This window comes from Panthera pardus, unplaced genomic scaffold (assembly GCF_024362965.1).
Source record: "Panthera pardus isolate Hobbes unplaced genomic scaffold, ASM2436296v1 HiC_scaffold_22, whole genome shotgun sequence".
Classification (NCBI taxonomy): Eukaryota; Metazoa; Chordata; class Mammalia; order Carnivora; family Felidae; genus Panthera; species Panthera pardus.
Window position 1 is genome coordinate 30598271 of NW_026526788.1, and position 15277 is coordinate 30613547.

Below are 15277 nucleotides of genomic sequence, written 5' to 3' on the forward strand. Positions count from 1 at the left end.
ATACCACCGCAGGGCTTTAGGCAGGAGAGTGACAGGTCTGAGTTCTGTTTTGTGGTGAAAGGATCGGGAAATGGCAGGGCTCCCTGAAATTGGGGAACTAGTCAGCAGGGCAGTCCTGGAGACAAAGGGGCTTGGCTAGGATCTAGAGAGAAACCCAATGATGCGAACCTGGTGGTAGGATGTAGCCAGTTGGGTGACAGATGGGCCGTCTTCATCTATTTAATGCAAGTATTCGCACTTAGCCATTCATTATAGGTGTTTTATGTGGGCAGATTAGCTTGCCCAAGGCTACAGGGTATGTTGGCAGCTTCCTGGTTCCCAGAATACTGCCCTTAGTCTTCCCAGCTTTCGTGAATGTTCACACTAGCAGTGACCTGTTTTGTACCTTTTCCAAAAGCTGTGGCCAAGGGCCTTGTATCCAATACTCCTGGTATGGGAAGGGTTGTGATCAATTCCACCTAGAAGACATTGGTGCCCAGAACCATCCTGAGCTGAGAAGAAAACTGGTGTCCTCCCATGAGCACCCGACTCACATTACTAGCCTGCATAGCCCAGGCTGCACCTCCCAGTTCTTTGGAATCCTCGCCTCTCTCCTATCCTGGCTGGCACCCTGCCACCTGAAATCGCGCTGAAGGAGGGGATTCAGAGGTGTGGGAGTCTCTACCTCCGTCTCTCAGCCCCTGCGGCCACAGAAAAGCAACCACGCAGAGCGCTCATGGCCCTCTGAGCCATGTCCTAATCCTGGCCTTTGGGGAACCATCAGAGAGCCACAGCTTGGATGTCCTAAGCCTTCCATTTGTCATGGGCTTTGCAAACTTCCAAATAGCTTTTATCTCATTTTTTCCCTCCTGACACTCCTAGAGAAAAGTAGGGCTGAGGTTAAACTGACACCAAGGAGGGCAACAGTCACAATTGACCTGCTCTCTGGGGCAAAGACCTTGCTTTGCTGGACTTTGGGTCCCCGGCATCTGGCATCCATCCCAGCACCTGGTTCCCTAGGAGTGCAAACTAATGTTTGCATAGATAAATGTGGGGGGGGGGGTTTCTTGATATAATTCACATACCATTAAATCCATTCTTTTCAAGCGTACAGTTCAGTGATGTGACACTGTGCCACCGTCACCGTTATCTGACTCAGGGACATTGTCATCAGTCCAAAAAGCAACCCCATACTCACTTCCTCAGGCCACTCACCCCACACCGCTCCTCTCTTCCCACTCAACAGTTGTGGAACTCAGAGCCTTGGAACTGAAAACCGGGGCTCCTTGCCTTCTAACAAAGGACTTTTGCCTTTGAATTTGCAAGTGCCAGAGGTAGTAGGAAAGTATGGTTTGGACGCAGAAACACTGGCAGAATGGAACTTTAACGATTAGCAGGAATGGTGGACAGACTGTCTCACGTCACAGAATCTAAGAGAAGGGAGCATTGCTGGCTCTCAGTCATGAGCTCAGATTTCCTGACAACAGGTGACTTGGCTGCTGGCCCCCCAGGGCTGGGAGGAGCTCCAGGGTACTGGGGTCAACCAGGGGCTGGGAGAAACAGACGACGTTTCCCCACTGGAGGAAGAGGCGACCCTTAACCCTGGCAAACCCAGTGAGTGTTTTCCTTCTCCTTCTGTGCTTCCAGCTGAATTCATAAGCCTCAAAAGACAGGAGGAATCTGTTTCATCTTTCCCCCAAAATGTGGCTTGGTTATAGTGCTTCCAGCTGGGGACAGACTACATTCACGAGGGTAGCTTCTACTACTTGACAAAGAGACCCCCAAATCTAATGGCTCAAATACAAAAGAAGTGCTTTTCTTGCCTGGATAGCAACACCAGGCCTATGGGCTGCACACGGTCATCCAGGGACCAGACAGACAGAGGCCATCTTTAACAAGAGGCTTCCAAGGTCTCTTTTAGGGGTCACCTCCATTCCCACCAGGGGAAGGGGTTAGTACACAGCGGTTGTTCTAGCGAGGCCTGGAAGTGGTGCACCTCCCTTCTGCTTTCATGCCGTTGAGCTGGAACTCATGGACACACCTGTGAGAGTGGCCACGAAATGCAGTCTAGCACATACCCAGGAGGAAGAGGGACGCTGGTGAGCTAGGTCTTAGCCTCCCTGGTTTTCTTCCTGTGCCTCTGCTGGTCTCTTCTCAGCCCCCTTGCAGGCTCCCACTCTGCCTCTGTCCTGTAAACACTGGTGGCCCCAGGCCCTCACTGCACCTACACCCACAGCTTCAGCTGACAGCAGCCTGGGGTGCAATCCAGACAGCAGTGTAGGTCTTCTCCCAGCCTAAATGAACCCACCCTGACCGTGGCTGCTCTGAAAACACGGCCCCAGCTGTAGCAAGGCATGAGAAGATGATGGGCCCAATCGGATAATCTGCTTTCTGGCATTTATTGACGAAATCTGAAAGTGGGGCATGTGATAAGGAGAGCCAGAGATCAAAGCGCATGGACAGAAGGGCCAGAAAGGTCTGGATGGCCAATAGCAAACTGAGCTTACAAGGAAGGAGAGACTGAGTGCAGAGGAGGCAGAAGAGGGAGGACAGGGGTGCCTGGGGGGTTCCATTGGTTACGTGTCTGACTCTTGATTTCGGCTTAGGTCATGATCTCACGGTTCACGAGTTCAAGTCCCACATCAGGCTCTGTGCTGACAGTGCAGAACCTGCTTGGGATTTTCTCCCTCACTCGTGCTCTCTCTCTCTCTCTCTCTCTCAAAAATAAATTAAATAAACTTACAGAAAAAAGAAGAGAGGGAACAAAGCAGAGAGGATGCTGACTCTTGGTTTCAGCTCAGGTCATGGCCTCATGGTTCATGGGTTCGAGCCCCACATCAGGCTCTGTGCTGACCATGTGGAGCCTGCTTGGGATTCGCTCCCTCTGCCCTTCCCCCACTTGTGCTGTCTCTGTCTCTCTCAAAGTAAATAAATAGACTTAAAAAAAAGAAAGATTCTGTCTCTCTCCCCCCCACCCCTCCCCCTCTTGCATTCTTCCTCTCTCTCTCTCTCTCTCTCAAAAAAAAAAAGAACATCACAGGAGCATTTGGCAAAAGTGGAAGGGGGTGGCTGGGTGAAGGGTGTATGGGGATTCTTGCAACTTTATGTTGAAATTGTTTCAAAATAAAATTATTTTTTATTTATTATTTTTTTATATAAAAATTTTTTTAACGTTTATTTATTTTTGAGACAGAGAGAGACAGAGCATGAACGGGGGAGAGGCAGAGAGAGAGGGAGACACAGAATTGGAAGCAGGCTCCAGGCTCTGAGCCATCGGCCCAGGGCCCGACGCGGGGCTCGAACTCACGGACCGCAAGATTGTGACCTGAGCTGAAGTCGGACGCTTAACCGACTGAGCCACCCAGGCGCCCCATATTTATTTATTTTTTTAAATGTGTATTTATTTTTGAGACAGAGAGAGACAGAGTGTGAACGGGGGAGGGTCAGAGAGAGAGGGAAACACAGAATCCGAAGCAGGCTCCAGGCTCCGAGCTGTCAGCCCAGAGCCCGACGCAGGGCTCGAACTCACGGACCGTGAGATCATGACCTGAGCTGAAGTCGGACGCTTAACCGGCTGAGCCACCCAGGCGCCCCCCAAAATAAAATTTTTTTTTTTTTCAACATTTTTAATTTTTTTTTTTTATTTTTGGGACAGAGAGAGACAGAGCATGAACAGGGGAGGGGCAGAGAGAGAGGGAGACACAGAATCGGAAACAGGCTCCAGGCTCCGAGCCATCAGCCCAGAGCCCGACGCGGGGCTCGAACTCACGGACCGCGAGATCGTGACCTGGCCGAAGTCGGACGCTCAACCGACTGCGCCACCCAGGCGCCCCAATAAAATTATTTTTTAAAGAGAAGCAGGAATATCTCCTCTCTCTCTTCCCCCATCCACCCGCCAGTTACAGAGAACATGACAGGAGACTCTGAGGTCCCAGATCAGTGACAGAACCAGCAGAGGGAAGGGGCCTAGGTCCCTCGACCGCTATTGCATAAAAGCCTCCCTTCCCTTCCTAGTCAGGTACACTACTTTGGGCTTTACGTGGGCAATAAACTTCTACTGTCTGAAGCCACTGAGCTGGGGGACGGGGGGGGGGGGGGGGGGATGGGGGGGAGCTTTTACTACATTATCCTAACTCAACAGCTGGCTGCACTTCTCTGCGTGAGGTCCCACAGACACTCCAAGGAAACAGCTGGTCCCTAACCTTGCTAGCCATTCATTATTGTCCTAGTCAGGAATTCAGGCACCGTTTGCCTTTTCTTCTCTCTCTCTGCGTTGGCCCGCACGCAGTCTGTGCCACCTCCTGTGCCCTGGCTTTGGTCTTCGCCATGCCCGGCAGTCCTGCTTCAGCCGTCTTCTCCCTCCCCTGGGCCAGTGGAGCTGGTTCCCCAGTCCTGCTCCTTCTGGACTCCCCTCCACTCAGCGCTGCCAGAACACACGTGTGGTTTCACACTTCTGCATCCCAGTTCCCGCTGCTCTCAACCTGGAACGCCGTCCCCATTTCCTGCCCTCCTTCTGGGGTTCGGCTCCTAAGACACCTAGATGAGGCTTTGCCTCATCCCCCCCTCCCTGGGCCCGAGGACACAGCCTTCCACCTGAGCGGCCAGAGCTGCCCTGCTCGTCACGCTAATGGGCTGGCACACCAGTCTCCCCAGAACACTGGGCTCCTGGGTGCCCACTGGAATGCATCGTTCCCTCCCCCTCTCAGCTAAGTCAGCCCTCAGCCCTCACCCCCTGCCTCCGTTAATTTACTGTGGACTGACTTTGCCCCCTGGGCCATTCCTACTCTGTGAAGGGGAGAATGACGATCACAGGAGGTGGTCACATAAAGGCCGCCCAGAGTTGGCACTCCACAGGTAGATGTTAGAAGCCAAGCACTGCCAGCAATTCTCACTGCTGAGAATTAGCCCCCCAGTCATCCCCCAAAAGGTATTCAACCTGTCAGTGACTTCATTTTTTGAGGGCCTACCTGTGCAGGGCCCTGGGTACATAGTACATGTTTTGACTTGTAGCGTTGGTCTTAGCTCCTCGGGGCTGCCTTGGTCTCATTGATAACTTTGAACTCCCCAACCCACCCCCAGGGCCCAGGACAGGCCTGGACACATCCCGGACACTCTGTAAACACTTGCTGCCAGGCCAAGATCCCCACCTTCCGGGCTCTGCAAGCCCCACCCAGTGCTGACTGGTGCCAGTCAGGACCAGAGGCCAGGCTCAGTCCGACACAAGAGTATGCCATGAGCCAATGCAAGCTGGTGCAGCCACTCTGGAAAACAGTATGGAGGTTGCTCAAAAAACTAAAAATAGAACTACCCTACGACCCAGCAATTGCACTACTAGGCATTTATCCACGGGATACGGGCGTGCTGTTTCGAAGGGACACAGGTACCCCATGTTATTATAGCAGCGCTATCAACAATAGCCAAAGTATGCAAAGAGCCTAAATGTCCATCTACAGATGAATGGATAAAGAAGATGTGGTATATATAGACAATGGAGTATTACTCGGCAATCAAAAAGAATGAAATCTTGCCATTTGCAACTACGTGGATGGAACTGGAGGGTATTATGCTAAGTGAAATTAGTTAGAGAAAGACAAAAATCATATGACTTCACTCATATAAGGACTTTAAGAGACAAAACAGATGAACATAAGGGAAGAGAAACAAAAAGAATATAAAAACAGGGAGGGAGACAAAACAGAAGAGACTCATAAATAGGGAGAACAAACTGAGGGTTGCTGGAGGGGTTGTGGGAGGGGGGATGGGCTAAACGGGTGAGGGGCATTAAGGAAGCTACTCCTGAAATCATTGTTGCACTAGATGCTAACTAATTTGGATGTAAATTTTAAAAAATTAAAAATTAAAAATTAAATTAAATTTAAAAAAAAAGTATGCCATGAGCTCACACCCCAACAGAGAAAGGAGGAAAGAAAAGGTGTATTTCTGTGCCTGATGGTTTCCTACTCCCAGGGCAACTTTCAAAACATAGAAGAAAAAAAGAGAACCTGCTAGATAGAAGTAGAGATTTTCTCCTATACGTCCTCTTTATTCCCAATCCCTAACTAGACACATTTTCCCCTGTGAGATCCCTGAGGCCCATTTTATGGGCTGGAAAGTAAAGGCACTGTGTCAGAGCGTCCCTGGAGGTCAGCGACACTCAACATATGAAGACCCACAGATCCTAACTTTCAGGGACTCCACCTAGAGGTGCAGTAGAACAGAAAGATTTTCTTTTCCTCTTGTCTTTGGTCTTCAGAGCAGGCCTTTCTGAGGAAGCCCCAGCCCCAGGGAAGCAGGTGCTCCTGGTGGCCAGCGGCCATCAGGAGACAGGGAACAGACGCAGAGCCAGGACTGGGCCTGCCTTCCAGCCAGCACCTGTCCCTCAGGACCAGGGCTGTTGGGCAGCTGGACGGGGCTCCCCAGAAGGAGAAATAACAGAGTTTAGTGCCAGGGGGCAGAGAGAGGTGAGGGCTCCAAAAAGCACCCCCAAACAGGCTTCCAGGTTGGAGACCCATGGGGCCGAAGGGAAGTTTGGTCCAGACTCCAGAGCCGAACGCGATGGGTGGGGATGGGGAGGCAGCCCAGCTGGGGTGTGCCCGGGCAGGGTCCTGAGGCCGCTACCCTCAGCTCGTCCTGTGGCATAACATGGTGGCTCTTCTCTCCAGAGGGCTGGCTCACAGCTTGCTCCGCGGGGCCTCCGCCAGCGGCCGCTGCAGCCGCCACACCACCCTCACTGGCTCAGTGGTGCTGTCCAGCTCCCGGAGGCCGCCCAGGTCACCCGTCTGACCATACCGCCGCAGGGCTGGCTGCAGCACCGTGATGGGAATGCTGAAGTTCAGGTGAGGGTAGGTGGCCCCTGTGTTATTGTCCCGGGTGTTGCTGGCCACGATGCCTGTTGAGGAGTCCAAGAGGAAAGGGGGGATGAGCCAGAGGGCACACGGATGGGAAGTGAGGCCCTCGGACCACCAGGGGCTTGAACCCCCCTCATAGTGACAGACACCCAGCCTCCTTCATGGCCTCTGGCTCCCACACCCCAGTGCCCCTTCCCCGTTTTACTCTCTCCTTAACTGTCAGTACCTAACAGACAATGTTGCACTTCCTTTGTGACCTTTCTCTCCACCTAGTAGCGGCCCCACGGGCTTTGCTCAGGCAGGCTCCCCAGTGCCTGGTGCAGGGTCGCCACTCAACAAATACTTGTTGACTGACTAAGTGAATCAGACCCCCACGCAAGTTTTTTGTTTGGCCTGCTCAGTGCACGTGGATGTGTGTGCATGTGGATGTGTTTTGTCGTTGTCGTCGCTTTTAATTTTAAGTAGGCTCCGCGGGTTTGAACTCACGGCCTCAAGATCAAGAGTCACATGCTCGACGACGGAGCCAGCCAAGCCCCCTTCCGGATGTACTTTTTTAGGCTTACAGGAGCCTTGCCAAAACGGTACGGAGTCCCTGTACACCCTTCATCTAGCTTCTCCTCATGTCACTGCAAAAAAAACAACGATCGAAACCAGGAAATTAACCTTGGAACAATGCTGTTCACTGACGTGCAGAACGCATTTGGATTTCACCAGTGATTCCACGAATGCTTTTTCTATTCCAGGATCTAATCCAGGGTCCCAGAAGCGTCTAGCTATCATGCCTCCTGGGTCAGTTTCAGTCTTTCCCCATCTTTCGTGGCCGTGACACTTAGAGGAGTACAGGTTACTTATTCTGCAGGACGTCCCTCAATGTGGGGTTACCGGATGTTTTCTCCTAAAGTTAAGGTTTTCCAAGATTGAAAATGCCGTCCCGTGCCCTTCTCAGGGCACCCTGTCAGGAGGTGCGTGATGTCCAAGAGCATTTCTTGAGACGCTAACCTTGATCACTTGGCTAAGGTGGTGTATCTGCCAGGTTTCTCTATTGCAGGCTTACTGTTTTCCCTCTTGTACGAAATATTTTAGGATCAGGCAAATATCCTCGTTTCTACTTTCCATTCATCGGTGGGTCCTGCCCGCAGCAATTCCTTCTGTGGTGTCCTAACAGTGATTTTCTACTTCCCTCATTTCTTCTACATTTATCACCTGGAATTCTTCTGTCAGGAAGAGCTGTCACTTGTCTCCATTGCAAGATGCATTCAGTTATCGATGTCAGTGTGGACTCAGATACTCACTCTTTTCTTTGAGTTACCATCCAACCCTATCGCTGTGTGGTTTGCAGCTCAAGTTGTTCTCCTGGGAGCTCCTTCAAGTCAGCTCTTCATTCGTCACACATCTGATGTGCCGATCATTCTGTTGTTAGCCTTTCCTTCCTCTCCAGCACCACTAGGTGCTCTGGGCTCATCTTGGATCTTCCCTGCCTGAGCCCGGGAGTGAGTCAGTTCCTGGCGCCTTTTATTAGAGAAACCAAGGTCTGGGTTCTCGGTGTGGTCATCACAACTGGGGTGTCACTGCTTCTAGCCCCTCTCAGCAGACAGAGCTAGATTTTTTACACACATGCACACGTACCCGCCAACGCGTGCCTGCACGTGTATCTATACTTATGTCCGTATCCACGTATCAGTATATGTGCAAATCAAAAGATCTAACGACCCCATATTAAACAAACAAAAAGGTTTACCATTGCTAGTAAAAAAATTGCAGAATCAAGCAATGTTAGGCCCACATTCCTATGGAAGGAGGCGCCAATGTGCTGCAGCCGAGTGGTGTTCACCCCGGTTCACCCCTGACCCTCCATCCCGGCCGTCTTCACTCACTCATCCATTCGTTTACCTGTGACTCTTGGATGAACCCAACTCCTGAGTTTCATAGATTAACTAAGATTAAGCGACTTACCTAAGGCGGAGAAGGAACTAGACCTCAGATCTCTTCCCTCCCTGCTCAGCATCCACTCCTCTCCACTCCCAGGAGCACAAGTGCCCGAAAACCTTGGCTAACTGCCTCTTGGGCGTAAGGCCCACCATCTTCCCGGGCCGAGGGTGGCTCCCGGGGGCTGCACGCCCGGCCCTCACTAGATGGGACTGAGGCTCTGGCAGGGGAGGGGCTGGGAGAGGGCCAAGGAGCTGGTTACCCAGGAGGTCTCCTGTGCGGGTGGAGAAGAGGGGTCCCCCGCTGGAGCCGCCATGCACGGCACACGTGGTCTGTAGCATCACCGGCGTGTCATCCACCTGCACCACAGCTGACAGGATGCCCGAGGTCACCGAGGGCCCGCAAGCCTGGCCGAAGACGCCGAAGCCCACCACGCTGACAGCTTCGCCTGCCAGGGAGGAAAGGAGGGTGAAGCTGGGGAGCCGTCTCTGCCTCTCCAAAGTTCCGAACCCTCTCTGCCCTTCAGGCTGCTGTGAAGATACTCCTACCTCCGGGGAGTCTGCCCCAGGTCCCCACTGGACTTCCGCTGATCTCCCAGCACCTGCTCACCACTTGTCCTCAGCATCAGACTACTCTCCAGCCTTCATTTCCCTGCGGGACCAGTTAGTTACTTTTTAGGGTTCCTGGCACCCACCCCGGTGCTCAGTCAACGCTCGTGAAATTAACACCCATCTCCTCCTCGGACTAAGGAGCCTTGGTGAAAAAAGGAGCGGTGATGAGGGCTCCAGGCTGCCCTCCAACTGCCTTTACCGAGTGCTCTGAACGCACAGGGCATGCGGCTAGATGCTTTACGGGCCACATCTCACCGCACTCCTCGCAATGCCCGGGAGTAGGGAGCACTATCCCCATTTTACAGATGTGAAAACTGAGGCAGAGGATACTCAGTTGCCTGTCCGAGGACACAGGGCTAGCAAGTGGCAGAAGAGACGGCAGCGTAGAGAGCTTGTGGCCTCTGCTGTTCCATCACGCCGCATCTGCACAGTGAGGCCTCTGGAACTTCCAAGGCGGCGTGCCCCGCCAGTGGAGCCTCAAGAGGGCAACCCCGCTCTGGCCAGCCGGCAGGAGCCCCCAAGCTCAGCCGCTCCACATGACACTGCTGCAGGGCCGCAGGCAAGAGGGGTGCCCTACGCTTCGGCAAGGATTCCCCCTGCCCCCCAGGACCGGGGGCATGCCGGGCACAAGCAGAGAAGCCTCCAAGAGCAACTCCAGCCAAGGCCCTGAAACCAGGATGATTTCATGCCAGCTTGACGCCACCCTGCCCCACGCCTCCAACAGGGGTGGGGCAGGGGGCCCGCCTGGGGGACTGGCCCCCCGATCTAGAGGGTTAGAATGTCCAACACTGACTGTGCTTCCTGAGGTCCGCCCCACACCAGAAGCCCTCTCGTCCTTTACCTTCATGGAAATGCTCGGCAGGCACCGGCAGGGAGACATCGGGTAGGTCCTCCTCCAGGCTCACCACCGCTATGTCGTAGGGCGATGTCTCCTGGGTGGCAAATACCACTTGTCCCCAGATGGCAGCACTCCTGGGAGCAAGGGAAACAAAATGACAGGCTCGCACGCTGACCCGTGAGTACGGGGAGGAAGCAAGGGGATGAGAGTGACGGTAAAAACACGGACTTGGGAGTCCAAAGATGTGGCATCAGCCCCGAACCGTACCAGGCCGGCACATGTGGGCACGTCACCTGGCCATCCTGTGGTACTTCCAAATGTGCATCGCCCACCGTAACGTACTTCTCCACTAGCTTCCTGCACTTCACCGGGTTTCCTGAACACCTGACACCTGGAGAGCACTGCAGGCCAGGGCTGCTGTGAATGCTCTGGGCACATCATCTCCTTTAGTTCTCCCAGCAGCCCTCAGAGCTAGGCGCTGCGATCATCGCCATTTTTTTTTTTTTTTTTTTTTTTTATCATCGCCATTTTAAATGGTGCATTTGAGGGCCAGAGAGGTTGAGTAACTTTCTCAAGGTCACACAATAGGTGGCAGAAGCCAGGGCAAACATTCCCAGTGTTCTCCTTCACTGCCTCACTTGAGGCAAACAATGCTGCCAGTCCTGTGTCCCCGTTTACACACATAAATGCTAGCACATCTGCAGCTCTTACTGTGGGCCAGGCTCTGTTCCAAGACTTCACATGTCGATTCACGGAAAGGCAGCTTAGACTGACTTGCCCAGGTTCACACAGGGGCTCCCCACTACATACTCTGCAGGGATAGCTTCCAGGGGACCTGGTGGGTTCCCTAGAAGCAAGAGTATGTGTGTGGTAAAGACGGGGCAGAGGATGGGGCACCACACATACAGGGAAGTCCTCATTATCAGTCTTCCTTACAAAGTCACGGCTGTCCTGTTGGCCACCAGTGGGAGACCCTACGGCGAAGCTGGGCTGGGTTAACCCTGGAAATTCGGTAGAGGGATCTGGAAAGGCCCGGGCTGCGTGGCTAGGCTGAGGTAAGTACAGAACTTCAGGCATTAACACCAAGGTGCTATACTGCTCTGCTCCTGCCTAAGTTAAGTGCCTGGGACTACAGCAGAAATAGAACAGGTATTAGGAAAACACAAGCCAGGAAGCCAAGGCTGCTGAGCAACTGGAGGTAAAGGAGGGCAAGAGTGCTTTTCCCTGCAGAGAAGGAACAAACGGCTGAAGTCCCAACCCAGCAGCCAGGATCACCCAAAGACTGTTCAAAATACATCTGTGTGCTTGACCTCACTCCCACATTCTAATTAGGTGGAGCCCGACACCCGTCATTTTTGTCCAGCTGGGAAGATCTGTTTAAGATCTAAGAGAGCAATCAAGTAAGAGTAACAGCCCCCTCTCATCACCCCAGGAAGGCAGCAGCCTGGGCCTCTGGGACTTCACTACCGCTTTCAGGGGAGAAAGAACAGGGCTAGGAAGTCTGCATTCAAGGAGCCAGTGCTGTGTGCCTGCTCTAAGAGCAGTCAGATTTCAGAAAGAAAACAGGCTGGGCGGGAGACCGAGGGGACAGGGTGCTAAAAGATGCCTAGTCAGAGACGCTGTGACTTCCCACAGTTCCCCAATGTAGAGTTGCTCGGCATCTTGCCCAAGCCCCATTCACTGCGCGCCACCACCCCCCCTGCCCCCCGCCAGGAAGGAGGCCCAGAACCCCCTAGGCTAGGGTTCTGAATGCCAAGGATGAGGGGAGGGACTCAGGTCTCTACCCACACTACACCATCAAAGCATCATCGTGATGCCAGAAGGCCTCCCTAATCTTCAGAGTTCCGCTCTGAGACCGGCTGAGGGGGCAGAGGTGGGGCAACCTTGCAGGGCCTTACTTGGGGGGCGTGACGCGCACCAGGACCCTGGCCGCTTCCCGAGGGGCCACATGCCGGCAGGTCACCACGAGGCGGGGCGCCACGGCCACTCCAGAGCCCCAGACGGTGCCGCACTCCACCAGCACGGCCGCAGCTGCCCACGGGGGCCCTGGGTCTCGGAGGGTCAGGCCCCATGGGGCGCTCAGCTCCTGCGGCAGGAGGGCTGCCAGGGCATCGGTGCCGGGGCACAGGCTGCCCAGCGCGGCTCTGGCGGCACGCAGGAGAGGGGCGGCGGCGCAGAGCAGCGTGAGGCCCACCCACTCACGGGCCTTCCAGCAGAGGGGCGCGGCCACCAGCGCCACCAGCGCCCCCGCGGGCCGCGCCGCGAACACGCCGCCGCCCTCGGTGCCCGGCAGGCAGCGAGCGTCGGTGAGCAGCAGCGGGCCGGCCGCGTTGCTGAGCACGCCGCGGCTGAGCGTGTTGAGAAAGATGTCCGGGCAGAAGGCCCCGAACGGGGAGCCGCAGGCCAGCAGCGGCGCACCCTTGGGCACGGCCCCGAGAGGCGCCACGGCCACTGCCGGCCCGCGCTCCCCCTCCTCCTCTTCCTCCTCCTCCTCGGAGTCGGGCCGCACACGCAGCAGCGCGAACCAGCCCAGCGCTCTCAGCTGATCCTCCTCCTCGTCCTCCGTCACCTCGTCCTCCGGCGCCGCGCTCGCGAAGCGCCACTGCTCCGCCGCCTCGCCCCCGAAGAGGCGAGCGAAGTGGGCCCGGAAGGCCGGGCAGCTCAGCAGCAGCAGCAGCTCGGCGGGCCGCGGGGGCCGCAGGGGCCGCCCGCGGGGTCGGCCCTGAGGGCCTGACTCTGGGCCCGCGCACTGGGGCGTGCACAGCCCCGGGCGGCCCCGCTCCGCGCGGCCTGAGGGGCTCGAGGCTGCGGGACCCCGCTGCACGTGCAGGCGCAGGTCGTCGCCGCAACTGTCGCCGGGCAGGAAGGCGGCGCCGGCCGCGCTCAGCGCCCCGCTCCCGGCCCGCAGGAAGGGGGTGAAAATGCCCCCGTGGCACAGCACCAGGTCCGGGCAGCGGCTCAGGATCACCCCGCTGCAGCTCCACGAGCCGGCCTCGGGCTGCCCGGCCCGGGAAGCGCTCACCACGCAGCCCGCCCGCTCGGCCGCCCTCATGGACGGCCCCCACTGCCGCGCCATGTCCTCTAGGACTGTGCACACGGGGTTTCCAGGGGAACGTGGAAAGCGAGCGAGGAGCCCGGCCGGGACCCCTGATCCCCCGCGGCGCCACCCAAAGCTGGAAGGGAGAGGCGCAAACACTGACTCAGTTCTTCCTTGTCGGGCCTGATTGGCTAGGCCCCAACTGTCGGGCCCGATTGGCTGGGCTTGGGGCCGAGCCCTGATTGGCTGCCCAGACTGACCCCGTCCCTTTCCCCGCCCTCATGGGTTCGGGCCACCTGCTCTACGCAGCGGGAGAAGCTGTCCTGGAAGGTGAGCGTGGGGAGAGTGACCGGCGTGTGGTTTTGCAGGGAGACGGGGCTTGGGCAAGGTGGGATCCCTTCTCTGTTCGTTGGGCTGCAGGAAAAGGAATAGAAATAAGGGCCGACATGCCTAGATTTGCCCATTAAGACAGGACCTGAGTGTCTGTTCAGGTCTGAAACTTCAGCTTCCGACCCCCGGGGTAATAAGGGCAAGGAAATCCTTGACTCCTTGACCAATTGCAGTGATTTGAAATTTTGGAAGTAAGTCCTACCGCGATCCACTAGGTGGCATGCAGCTGACAGGACTACACCTAGGGCCTTTTGATGCTCGGGACAAAACTTACGAAAACGGTTTTCGCAAAATAAAATTGCCCTTTAAAACTATTATGAAGAGTAACCGAAGTCACACTTTAATTTTACAACCCTAACTGTGCGGTATGCACATTTTACATAACATTTATCACCACCACCTAGCGTTCATCTAGGTCAGGGGCCAGACACTTGTTCCGTAAAAGGCCAGAGTGTCAATAGTTCAGGTTTTTCAGGCCACACATTCCCTTTCAAATACCCAACTAGATTTGTAACATGTGAGAGCTCAAACAATGGGTGGCTGTGTTCAGTAAACTTTCCTCATGGTCACTGAAAGTTGAATTTTATGTGTCACAAAATAGCAACCCCCCCCCCCCCACAGGCTATACAAAAACAGGCAGCAGCCCAGATTTCAGAAGGTATTTATGTCAGCATTAACAAAAATTCAGTTGGTACTTAAACTATAAAACCTTTTTGCCCCAATTTCTGAATAAAATTAATGCTGCTCAGTGTATTCCCAGCCCAAGGGTTAGCGCTTGCAATGGTCCCAGTGACACAAACCTGTTTGAGGGAGTTAAACGATGACCCATTATAGTAGGAGGTGGGACTGAAATTAGCAAGCAGTCTTCCATAGCAGGCACTGTCTTTTGGTTCCCTGACACAGAAGGTGCCTTGATCACAGTAAAATCTAACTATTCCAACTTCCTAGTAATTAAGTTTCTTTCTCTCTAGAGTCCAGTGATTCTCCCTTAATGACACTCAAACCTCCAGCCTGAACTGTTGTGCGTCAGGTTTTTCTGCTTACAGCACATTAGGGTATAGAGTCCTAAGTCAACAGCCAACAGCCAACAGCCAAGGTGAGACCCTTTGAGTGCTGGGCTCACGGACTCAGCCGGTAATTCTCATGTTCCCCTTGAACTCAACAAACAATACATACAAACATACAGACCCCGTGGCATCAATGCAGTAACACGGACGTTAGTTTCAATCACAAGATGCCTCTAATACTTTTAGTACTGGGTCAAAAACAGTATGTTGCATTTTGCTTCCCATTCCATTTGTCCCATTAGTTTTAAAATCTCTTTTGGGCTTTCTAAAAACAAGGCTTCCTGCAAGCCTAGTAAAGGCACAGGCACACATTTCATTCCTTCCGCTATTTTACCAAATGTAGCGCTCAACTGAATCTCTCCAATTCTGTATAAGATGATGAGTGATAAGCAGCCAAACGGGATCCAGTCCTTGCTAGCATGTTAATATGAGATTTTGCTAAAAAGTCCACTATGTGCATCCTATTACCGAGATGGCCACCAATCCCGGGGTCAGCACATGTTCCAAGCCTCTCAGACGATAACTAAATTCTTTGGATGAAGTGTGTGAATAGGCCTAGCTTTTTTTTCCTCCTGGTAGCA

At 54.3% G+C, this 15277-nt stretch overlaps 1 protein-coding gene across 2 annotated transcripts; it reads right to left on the minus strand.

Moving 5' to 3' along the window:
* Positions 1-5995: 5995 nt before the first annotated feature.
* On the minus strand, positions 5996-13558 carry TYSND1 (trypsin like peroxisomal matrix peptidase 1). Of its 2 annotated transcripts, XM_019444421.2 has the most exons (4): positions 12101-13529; positions 10206-10336; positions 9016-9201; positions 5996-6868 (listed from the first exon to the last, which is right to left on the minus strand). In XM_019444421.2, the coding sequence occupies exons 1-4, from the start codon at positions 13276-13278 to the stop codon at positions 6651-6653; spliced, it is 1713 nt and encodes a 570-aa protein (XP_019299966.2). In that variant the 5' UTR covers positions 13279-13529; the 3' UTR covers positions 5996-6650. The 2 variants fall into 2 exon arrangements, with proteins under 2 accessions (XP_019299966.2, XP_053744528.1); XM_053888553.1 differs by lacking the exons at positions 5996-6868; positions 9016-9201 and adding an exon at positions 9286-9404 and having other exon boundaries at positions 12101-13558.
* Between the last annotated feature and the right edge of the window lie 1719 nt (positions 13559-15277).

Bases quoted from the DNA above. Each gene is read 5' to 3' on its own strand.
- TYSND1 (XM_019444421.2), bottom strand. From the start codon at position 13,278: ATGGCGCGGCAGTGGGGGCCGTCCATGAGGGCGGCCGAGCGGGCGGGC. The intron at 10,337-12,100 runs GTAAGGCCCTGC...CCTTGCTCCCAG, and splicing joins GTGCGCGTCACGCCCCCCAA to GAGTGCTGCCATCTGGGGAC. The intron at 6,869-9,015 runs GTAACCAGCTCC...ACTCCTCAACAG, and splicing joins CCGCACAGGAGACCTCCTGG to GCATCGTGGCCAGCAACACC.